Raw genomic sequence first — 11,531 nt, 5'->3', positions numbered from 1 at the left:
TTATTTGTCCGATTTTTCTCAAACTTTCTTCTTTCTTATTCTTTGATTTTTCTGTTTCTACACAAGCCTATTTGTTCCAAAGGTTTCATTCCCCTTTAATAATAAATCGTGCTTAAACATGGCAAATAGCGTCAATTTGGCACACTGACAATAGCGTACATCAGTATTGCTCACTTTTTAACATGTTTGGTAAATGAAACTAATTAATACATGGAATCTGCATAAACCATTGGGTGGATTCAGGCCTTATGTTTTTATTATTATTATTATTTTTTTTTGTTGGGGGAGGGGGGTTAAAAAAACAATGAATAAAAACATTCACAAACCTCTAATTTTTGTAAAATAAACATAACAGTGGTATGACCCTTGCTTGTACCTGTATACATACCATGTATTCATATTGAGATTTTATAAGCATTTATAATATTTGTGTTGTGACATAAAACCAATTTAAGGTTCTGAAATATTCAGTCACCATGTATTATAGAAGTGTGCAATAGAATTGTGTTGTGGTTTTTTCTTGTCTTTCACTGCTGTATATATCATAGCAATGGTTTTTATTACCTTAAGGCCTTTTTGTTCATGCAATAATTTAAAAGGGGAGTGATCAACTTTCATGTATAAATATATATATTCATATATATATCCAGATTGGAGATCCTCACAGACACCCAAATTAGCAACTGGAATGCAGTATATGATACTTGAGATAATGTGTTCATTGGTTTCAATGGGGACAATATTAGGGACCAATTTCACTTTTCATTTACAAGTCTTTCCAATTTGTATTCAAATATTCATGAATGAGTTATACAATGTACTGGTATTCAATATGTCCATTGATAAACTGAAACCAGATTTAGTTCCAAAGATATGTTTGAGCATGGGTTTTAACAGACACGTTATCTATCAGATATGGTTATTTACATTTGGTACAAAATTTTAACAAGAAAGAGCAATGCCATATACCTTAGAGTGCTCACCAATGTCAGCTCCACAGCCCTTTATATTGAAGGGCACTACAAGCTCTAGCCCGCAGTGGAATTCCTGCCATTGGATCATGGGCATTTCCCTTTCACTAAAAGTCAGAGATTTATTGTAATTTTTTGTTTAAAATAATGCAATATTAAATCATGATCTTTATGGAAAACCAATTAATGTTTAATTTGAGTTCTGACACATTCACTGTAAAATCATATTTCTTGGCAAATATAATGTGAATGTTGTATAGAGTTAGCAGTAAATTATCATTTTAGTAGGTATGCCATGAAAATACAAATTAAAACGTTGCACCCTGGCTATGGATCTAACCATGGGGGGGGTCACTTCCATTCAGTGGAAAGGATCTGTGAAAATAAAAACCCCAACAAACAGAAAAGGGGTATTTTTCAGGGATAGGAGCGGAATGCGGCAAATTATGTGCAAAAGACTTTAAAAATGGGGAAAACACCCCGAATCATCTAAAACATGAAAAGGGTATGTAATTTGCATGGACTGTAGCAAGACCCACCTGTGAAGAGAAAATCCTTTATGTGACCTCGATAAGTTGGAAATGGAATACCTAGTCCTGCATATATTTCAAACCAAACCCACATGCACAGTGCATAGTGAAATGGATCCTGGTTTAGGCTATGTCAGAATGATTGATGAAATCCCTAATAAGAGTGAGCAAATTTGGGCCAAGTGGCCTGTTCTTCAATGAGAGTGCATTATTTAGGACTATTTTCACTGAAGCCGTCCACTCTTCAATGGAAGAGAACCCCCCCCCCATCCAGGAACCGTATGAGTAGTTTGAGTCTTGCATATGTACTTTGGAATTAGCTGAGTTATACTGGTTTTAAGATCAGTTTATTACAAGGACAATAAAACTTTGTTGATGTTGTTATTTGAAGTATGCTTTGCACAATCATAAATTCATGTGTGTGTAGAATTTGAAAAATGCAAATAAATATTCCTAAAAATAAATTTGACAGTATTTGCATTTTACTTTTATTGTTGATTTATCTTTAAACAATTGCATAAAAATGATTAAATAAATTATTAATTTATGTCTGATATTCATACAAAGTGATACACTTTAACAACTTCGTTATATCTTCCATGTGGACCCGTTTATACCAAAAACTAAACAAAAAAGAATAATTTTTTTTTTAGGGTATGAAGGTCACAGGTTTAATGTCATGGGGTTTTTTTTATAAGAGGGATGTGTTTTTGCACGATCACACCTCTGTGATCTCCCTCTGTATGATCTACGTTAAAGGTATTGTTTAACATTGTGAGCAGCCGATTTAAAAAATTCTCAAACCAAGATGAAACGTGTACAAGTGCATGTATTAGAACTAATAAACCCTGAAAACAACCATTATTGAGAATGGAAAGCTAAAACTACAAGGCAAACCCCGATTTTGTAAACCTTAATAGTACACATAAGTGTATGGGATGAAATTAAGATGGTGTTTTTGGTCACTTTATATTTCAATTTTTGAAGCACTAAATAATTATTTTCGAACGCAATTTTTTTCTGGGCTTCATTTTTGTAACATATCACAGACACAGGTGACAAGTGTGACCTTCCAGCTCAGATTTTTTAAAAGTCAAACCAATGTTAACCAATCACTTTAAGACTCTACAAATTAATGGACTTTCATGATCATATAAACACTCCCTGATGAAGGAATACACAATCCAGTGAAGAGTAAATGAGAATTTGAAATATGGCATCAATATCCGGGATCAATATAATGTACATGTATATCATCAATGTTGCATAAATTATATTATCAATATAGCAATGTGCATCACTAGTTTGGTTTCCCTGGCGTAGATAATTTTCCGTATTGAAACAATTGAGCAGTGGCATATCTAGGGGGCACATGTATATGACCCCGTATGTGAAAGAGCTGATTCAAAACCCACATTATTTTTCACAAGAAAAAGAAGAATAGCTGGGTAATATATTCAAATAATGCCAAATGAAAAACAAACAGTGTAAAAAGAAGGAAAATTTTCGCCATTTTGTATATGGTGTAGTGTCAATTTATTTTATTTGCCTTTTCAGTTCCATTCTGTTTTTGAGCTTTCATGTTAGTGTAATCCTATATTTGTGGGTATATTTGACCCAAAATTATCACATGATGATAAAAAAAAAACAATATTGCATTATAAAAAAAAATTGTCACTAAACCCAATTAAAACTTCAAGCCATTTTACATTAGGAAACTTTACAAGGTTTATCTGGTTCACAATGTTCATAATAAAAATAAAATTGAAAACAAATTAGATTTAAAAAATAATCTATTTCCTATTTCATACCAAATTTAAGAAACTTCTTCATATTATAAAACGTACTGTCAGCAAAGGTCTTTGCAAATAAGTTTTGGCGCCCTCTACGTCATTCTTCTTGCATGTTTTGTCTTATGCAACCATGGCGGTCGGGATAAAGGAGGAGAGCCAAATCGTCAGCCAAATTCCGGCTAATTCTATGCCGGAAGAGAGCAATGTTCTGCCACCTGTTAGAGATTCTAATCCACGATGGGGTCCAGGGCACGCAGGAGCCAAAGAATTAGCGAATTTGTACACTGCTGGTAAGAATTATCTGGGTTTTATAAACTTTGTAACGTGAAAGGTTTCCGCCCATTTCGAGAGACTGAGACAGCGAGCCACTGACCCGACGCCCCCGCGCCGGGCGGACTGACCCATGGCAATGCCATGAATGTTGTTACTAGTACGAAGCGAGAGAGCTCGAGAGTGGGCTGGCTGTGCATGATTAATAATATGGTATTGGTAAACCGAAGCTTGCCTTCATTTCATTGTATCAATTCATTGATGTTCCACTACGTGACGTCTCGTACCACTGCCACTACAAAGTACAATGACTAGCCAACACTGCATTGGCTTGACCACTCGTTCTGATTAGAGTCTTTAGACAGCTGTCTGTTTCGAGGTAAAAGTATGGTCAGTTCCCCCCTGCGCGATTTTAGTAAAAGAAGATACGCAACGAGCACAAGCTTTACATATGCAATACAGGTATTCATAAAAAAAAAATCTGACTCAAAGTGGTGGAAAAATTTCGGCAATCCTGTATTTTAGGGGTCTAAAATTATTTTAGGTTGCTAACTTCAGTTAGTATAGAATAACGGTATACCTAAAGCCGGCGGGGTGTCACGATCACGTCATGCACGTGACCCGGGACTAGTCATGGCCGGGAGGGTGGGGGGGTATGCAATGAAGAAATAATAAACGGCCTGCCATACCCGGCACGTACGTACGCACTACTGAACTACCGTTAACAGCGGTCGTGGAGCTGTTGCCTGAACTGAAGTTAGCAACCTAAAATAATTTAGACCCCTAAAATACAGGATTGCCAAAATTTCATTTCATGTTACGGCCTCCAAATCAAATGCAGCCTTTCTCATCAAAATCCCTGAATCGTGTGCAAAGTGAATGAGTGCGCAGACATGGTACCATTTGTTTTTCAATCTGAAAATGACTGCCCGAGGTTTTTTCAAGAAATTCTTTTCTTTCATTTTTTAATGAGAAATTTGGTACACTTACGCTTAATAACATAAGGAACACTATTAACCAAAAGATTTTGTGAAATAAGAAGAAATTCATGTTAAATCTTAACTCAAATTGTTAGGTGCGCAGACTTGGGGCCCACCATCATATTTTTTCTTTTAAATTTCTCCTCGTACACAGACGGCTCGCTATCGTGCACCCACCATTAGGGGACTTACAATGCAATTTCCCCCCGTCGGGGCTCTTCAGTTTTTGTCTTTAAAGTTTAATGAAGCAAACTTTGGAAAATGAGTGTGACCGAAATGCAAAGTAATATTCCCTCTTGGCATTGCTTACCCCAAAAACGGGGAAAAATCAAGTTAAAACTAAAAGGAACAAAAACAGTGACTTACGTCGGCTGCGTCGCAACTTCACTTCCTGTTTTATCCAAACTTAGTACATAAACATATGGCCATTGAGTCCCCTGTACAGATTGTGCTAGAACTTCGGTCTCTGTATTTGGTGAGTGAAGCCAACGGAGTTCAGCTGAACAACCAACCTAACAGAGACCGAAGCTTTTGGTCTAGGTTATGATATAACCTTGTTCTCAGTTACAGCTCCATGTGTGGCAAAATAAGGGTGGCAATGTTTGGCTTATTTTATCTTTTTCTATGGGACAAATGCTTGATTTTCTTACACTGTCATTTTCCATTACAGCTATTCATCATATAACTTCGCTCTTTATGTAAATTTAATTATTTAAATTATTTTTTCTTAATTATAAATAGAGATTGAAAAATGAAAATTTTCTTACCACATTACTTTCCACCAATAGAGGGTGTACACAAAAATATGCACAAAATTCAAGTTTTTGAGCACTCTGGTGAATACAAAAATTATTCCCAAGTTATCAATGAAAAAAATAAATTGCTACTGTATGGAAATTAGTAATATTGGTCACAAAAGTGATATTTTTTAAAGTGTGTGCTATGTTCAGCATTGTCATACCGTAGTCCTACCTGTAGATTCCCCACAGGCATACCCCTCGATCCGCATGTAACGGAAATACAATAGCGTCGACCCTTGAACCGCTTATGTATGACGTACTTCCGGCTAGCAATGCCGTTTTGTTGAACAATTTATAGATAAAAATTATTATTTCACAAACACTAAAATTTATTATGTGATTATAAATAATTATTAGTATTATAACAATTATTTATGATTATGTAATAAATTTTAATACGGTGACAAAGTTATTTGCAAGCCAGCATGTGCGTCAATCACCAGTCACACAAGATTAATAAATCCACTGGCACTGTTTTCTTCGGAGGATGTTTTCAACCTTTTCTGATTTTTTTGGTCCTCGTTATGGTGGAGTTTGAGTCCACTGCGCCTTCACATTAGACTAAGTATTAAACCACCCAAGTGTTCATTACATGCTGCCGCGCACAAGAAAAATCAAGTCATAGAAATCGTGTGTTGTGGAAACCAGAATTGAAATCCCAGCACGTGCGACCCACTAGTTAGAAATCCACTGCCAAAGGCGGTTCATGGTGCGAGGTTAGTATACTAATACTAACCTCGCAATACGTGTGAGTACTGAGTGGTATTAAACTAGGCCTACAAATACATAGTGTCTATGGAGAAAAGGGTGCGCTGGCGTACCCTCCTCGATTACTCCTAAATTTGGTGTGTATGATACTAGCATGGATCCCAGGAAGCCCATTGCTTTGAGGTCAAAAGGTCAAAGGTCATGGTCACAGTGATATGTTTTCATCTAACCCTTGCAGTCTTTGTAAATGCGATAACTTTAGGTTAACATTACCTAGGCTATTATAATATGGTGTATGTGATAATGGCATGTATCCAAGGAAGCCTATCAATTTTGAGGTCAAAAGGTCATGGTCACAGTGACATGTTTTCATCTTTCCCTTCTGCAGTCCTTGTAAACGCAATAACTTTAGTTTAACTTAACTTAGGCTAATATGATTTGATGTGTATGATACTAGCATGGATCCCAGGAAGCCTATCAATTTTGAGGTCAAAAGGTCAAAGGTCAAGATCACAGTGACATGTAAACTTTAGTTGAAATTTACCTAGGCTCATGATTTGATGTGTATGATACTACATGTAGCATAGATCTCAGCAAATCTAACGATTTCAAGTTCAGAAGGTCAAAGGTGAAGTCGCCACCTTCCACTTGCTTGACCAATAACTCCATTTTGCATGTTACAGGCGGGTGTATTGTGTGCTCGCCTTAGCGACACTCTTGTTAATATGATTATTCTTCTCGTAGATAAAGTCATTTAACACTATTTTTCAGGTCATTGAAGCCTCTGAAATATCCCATACGTAATGCGCGCGAACTGTTGGACTTGCCCCTATACTTGATTTTTTGTAATCATTTATGCTATTTCAAAATGAGTTATATGTTTTGTATTAATAATTGAATTGTGGAAAACAAATGAATGAATGTGATGGTGTGAAGTATGGTACATGAAGGTGGAGGTTCTTCTGCCAATGCAAATTATACAGAAGAATTTACATACTGTATCAAAGCAACTTAACACAGGAGGCGATCTAAGCCTACATATCAAATTGACCAAAAAATGCAAACATAATCATTTTGCAGCCAGATTTGAATTACCAATTAACAAATTCATGATGTCTTTACCATTTGACTGATGATGTTCAAAAAAGTTCTCTGAGTTTAATTTTTTTTCCTTGTAAGTTAAGTCTTCTCTACTCGGTTTTTACCTACCTCACAATTGTGTTCCTGCCTCCATTTGTAAGTGACATCCATTTTTATAATGGACTTTAATTTTATTTCCATTCCATTTAAATTTCATTTCAAATTTTGTATTTCCAGGAAAGCGAAGGCAAGAGATCGTATGTGTTATTCTCTGTATGACTTTGACTCTTATGGCTACTTGTCAGCTTATTTTTCACTTCAGAATGGATAATTGGATGGTTCCGTTCATAGCTGCAGGTAAGAATTGATCAGCAGTCCATGACACAAAACTTCATTAATTGTTCAATTCATTTGTATGTAACATCAAACTTGTGCAAAATTCAGCCGCACTTTGGAGCCTAGGTATTTGTTCCATTATAAAAGTATTTTTATACGCCCATCCTATCAAATTAAACATTATAGTGGATTTTGAACATATTTTAGAAATATGTCTTGTGTAATCACTTATTGAGTACTCATTACATGTTATCATAATCATCATCGTTATTGTTGTTTGACTGTTGTCATTGTCATTATGGGCATTTCAGAACATAATACAGATTTAGAGATACATGAACAAATAATTGAAAAGAACAATAATTATAGCAATGCAACAAGGAAAATAACACCTGGGTGATACATGTATGTAGTTATAGAGGCTGTCTGGGTGTAGAAGAGGTGAACTTAATGTTAAAGGTCAAGTCCACCTCAGAAAAATGTTGATTTGAATCAATAGAGAAAAATCAGACAAGCACAATGCTGAAAATTTAATCAAAATCGGATGTAAAATAAAAAAGTTGTGACATTTCAAAGTTTCGCTTATTTTGAACAAAATAGTTATATGAACGAGCCAGTTACATCCAAATGAGAGAGTCAATGATGTCACTCACTCACTATTTTTTTGTTTTTTATTGTTTGAATTATACAATATTTCAATTTTTACGAATTTGACGATTAGGACCTCCTTACCTGAAGCACAAAATGTTAAAATAATGGAATTCCACGTGTTCAGGAAGGAATGAAACTTCATTTCACATGACAATGACAAGAAAATAAAAATATTTCATATAATATTTTTGATAATCAATATTCCTTTGAGTAATATGGAATGTACACTTATTGTAAATTCATGGCGCAATTTAGTTTTAAAAAGTACCATGCCTGTATGTATTTTATATGTGATTTTGTATTAATAAAACCATTTATCTATCTAATAAAATACAAAAGAAATAGTTCCTCATTTGCATATAACTATTTTGTGAAATGAAGCGAAACTTTAAAATGCCATAACTTTCTTATTTTACATCTGATTTTGATGAAATTTTCACTGTTATGCTTGTTGAATTTTTCTCTTTTTATTCAAATCAAGTTTTTGTTGGGGTGGACTTGTCCTTTAATATTAGCTGGATGTATAATAAGGCGCCTTTTTCCTGAGAACACAAAGTGCTCCTATTATTATCCTGCCTTTAGCTTTGCTGCCCATATATGTAGGCGCTCAAGCGTCCAAAGAATTTTTTCCTACCGGTTACCCATTCACCTCACCTTGGTTGAGTGCAGCACAATGTGGGTAAATATCTTGCTGAAAGAAAACAGTCCTTGGCTGGGAATGGAACCTGTGACCTTCAGATTGAGGATAAGAGTCATTACCTCTGGACCAAAACACCCCGACATAACTTAGTCGTCCTGTTTTCTTTTCTTTGATTCTATTTTGCAGTTGGTGGTATATTAACAGCAGACTTCTTTTCTGGATTAGTGCATTGGGCAGCCGACTCGTGGGGATCAGTTGAAATACCTGTTTTTGGAAAGGTAAGTCAGCAATAAATTACCATTGTGGGAGCTGGATGTACATTCTATCTTTGTAAAGAAAGCTACATCCACCTTGCCTCAAAAGTGATCATCTAAAATCAACTATATAGGAAGACAGTGTTATTTATATTTCTCCACATAAAAGAACTTTGGCATGAAAACACCCACAAGTGGCAATTAACTTCTTTGTGCATTCACAGGTACTCAAAACAATTGATTCATTATGAATCTCTGGGCTATAGTGCATATTGTGAAAGGGGGACGGTAAATAGTAAACAAAAAGAAATGTGTTAAAAAATTATAAGTTTTTTTCTATAACACCTTTATTATTCTATTGAGAGACAAATTATGCCTTTTGGTCATCTTGAACCCTCCCCTCCCCCACCAATCAAACATATCCTGATGTTGCCCCTGACCATAATTGGTTGGAAAAAATAAATATCAGCTAGCACTAGCAAACAAATATGTATGGAATGGTACATTAAATTTTGCTTGATGATTTTGATTCAATGTTCCCCTACAGGCTTTCATCAGACCGTTCAGGGAACACCACATCGACCCTACAGCCATCACCAGGCATGACGTCATTGAAACCAACGGTGATAACTGCATGCTGTCTCTCATAGGCCTCATCCCCCAGACCTACCTCCTTTACACCAGTTCCACAGAGACCATCCACCAACACTACGCCTGGCATTGCTACTTTCTCCTGTTAGCCATCTTCGTCACACTCACAAACCAGTTCCACAAGTGGTCTCACACCTACTTTGGTCTTCCCGGATGGGTCCAGTTCTTGCAGCGTTACCATGTCATCCTGCCATGTCGTCATCATAGGATCCACCACGTCGCCCCCCATGAGACTTATTTTTGCATCACCACCGGCTGGCTCAACTACCCGATGGAAGCTGTAGGTTTCTGGACTGGGCTGGAATCTATAATCACCTCCTTAACTGGTGTCTCTCCTAGGTCGGATGATTTGAACTGGGCTAAGAAATCTAATTAATCATACAACATACAGATTTTTCATTTCCTTTTTTTTTCAATAAAATGTTGGAAAATGTACTTTGTCAGGGAATTATTTGAATCAGCATGTGTTCCGTATAGTATTTGAATTGTATTATTTTTTTTAACAGGGGAAAATTTGTAAATTTATGATTGCATCAGGAATTTAAATTATCAAAATTTTAATCATTATGATCATTATTATTTCAGGAAATGTGCATGAACTACATACATGTAGTTACCATATGTATGGAGCTACATGTAGTGTGGTGAGGAAAGAAATTGTTTTCATTTGATAATGTATGTAAATTTGCATTTAAAATGAAATAGATGTTATTTTTGCTACATGTATTGCAAGGTGGTGGAAATTGATGTGTAATATGCTAGAACGTGTGGAATACCATTATTTACATTTAACAACTGCTGTCCGATCCCCATGTTACATTGTAACCAATTTAGGGAAAAACGAAACGTTTCTTGTTAAATGAGACAAAATTGTACGCGTCTCACTGCAAGTATCTCAATATTTCTTTCAATTTTGGGGGGCCCCAAGCAAGATTTCAACAGATGAGCCTACGTTAATGATAATAGGCATTTATATAGCGCCATCTATCTAGAAATATTCTATTCCGAGGCGTGTTATTATTACCCCGGCTTAAGCTCGAGCTGCCTTTCAGCGCTCATGCATTCAAGGAATTAATCCTGCCTGGTACCCATTCACCTCATCTGGGTCGAGTGCAGCACAATGTGGATAAATTTCTTGCTGAAGGAAGTTACGCCATGGCTGGGATTCGAACCCACGACCCTCTGTTTCATAGTCAGAAGACTTATCCACTGGGCCACAACGCTCCATACGTTGAGGAGAAAACTTGGTATAAATTATTGTTTAACTTTGTAAAGGTAATACCCCATCATCTTGAGTTTGGCTTTAGATTTAAATGCATGAGAATGGCAGGACTAAGCCTTATGCTCTACCTGGGTCTCCAAGGTATGTGGGTGGCACGTCTTTTTAGTGATCAGTCAATATGCTTTAATTGTTAATGGATGCAGGCTGGGAAGCTAGACACAGCCTTGCGCTGTATTGTACCGCTATTTGCTACTGGTGGTTCTATCCAACTGTGTAAGGTAGGTATTTTGATACAGCAATGGAAACTATTTTGGTCTGTTAATCCATTTATTCATTGGCAAAAGATGGATTTTCAGTGTGTTGAAAGTTGAAAGCCTTACATGTTTTGTTACTTTCATATTTTGAGAAGTATAATGTATATTTTGAGTGTATTCGTTTTTGTATTTTAAAAGTGATGTACATGCTGTGTACTTCTATAGTGGAAACTTAATATTATTAATATTAATGGATGTGTTCATATTCAAAGTCAAGATATTTCAACTACCTTGTATTTGAATTGATTTTGAGTTTGGCATAGGGCTGCACAAGAGAATGATAGCTTTGATAAGAAGACGTAGATGATATTGCCCTAGACGACATCACTTC

General features: G+C 35.9%; 1 protein-coding gene across 1 annotated transcript; it reads left to right on the top strand.

The window, feature by feature from the left end:
• The first annotated feature begins 3,406 nt into the window (after positions 1-3,406).
• LOC121407713 (plasmanylethanolamine desaturase-like) lies at positions 3,407-10,697 on the top strand. Its single transcript, XM_041598903.1, has 4 exons — positions 3,407-3,584; positions 7,370-7,489; positions 8,946-9,037; positions 9,561-10,697. Exons 1-4 carry the CDS (start codon positions 3,425-3,427, stop codon positions 10,038-10,040), a joined length of 852 nt encoding a protein of 283 aa, XP_041454837.1. The 5' UTR covers positions 3,407-3,424; the 3' UTR covers positions 10,041-10,697.
• The last annotated feature ends 834 nt before the right edge of the window (positions 10,698-11,531 follow it).

The sequence above is a fragment of the Lytechinus variegatus genome, chromosome 2, assembly GCF_018143015.1.
Source record: "Lytechinus variegatus isolate NC3 chromosome 2, Lvar_3.0, whole genome shotgun sequence".
Lineage (NCBI taxonomy): Eukaryota > Metazoa > Echinodermata > Echinoidea > Temnopleuroida > Toxopneustidae > Lytechinus > Lytechinus variegatus.
The sequence above is the reverse complement of the archived record's forward strand: the minus strand, read 5'-3'. Positions and strand labels throughout refer to the sequence as shown.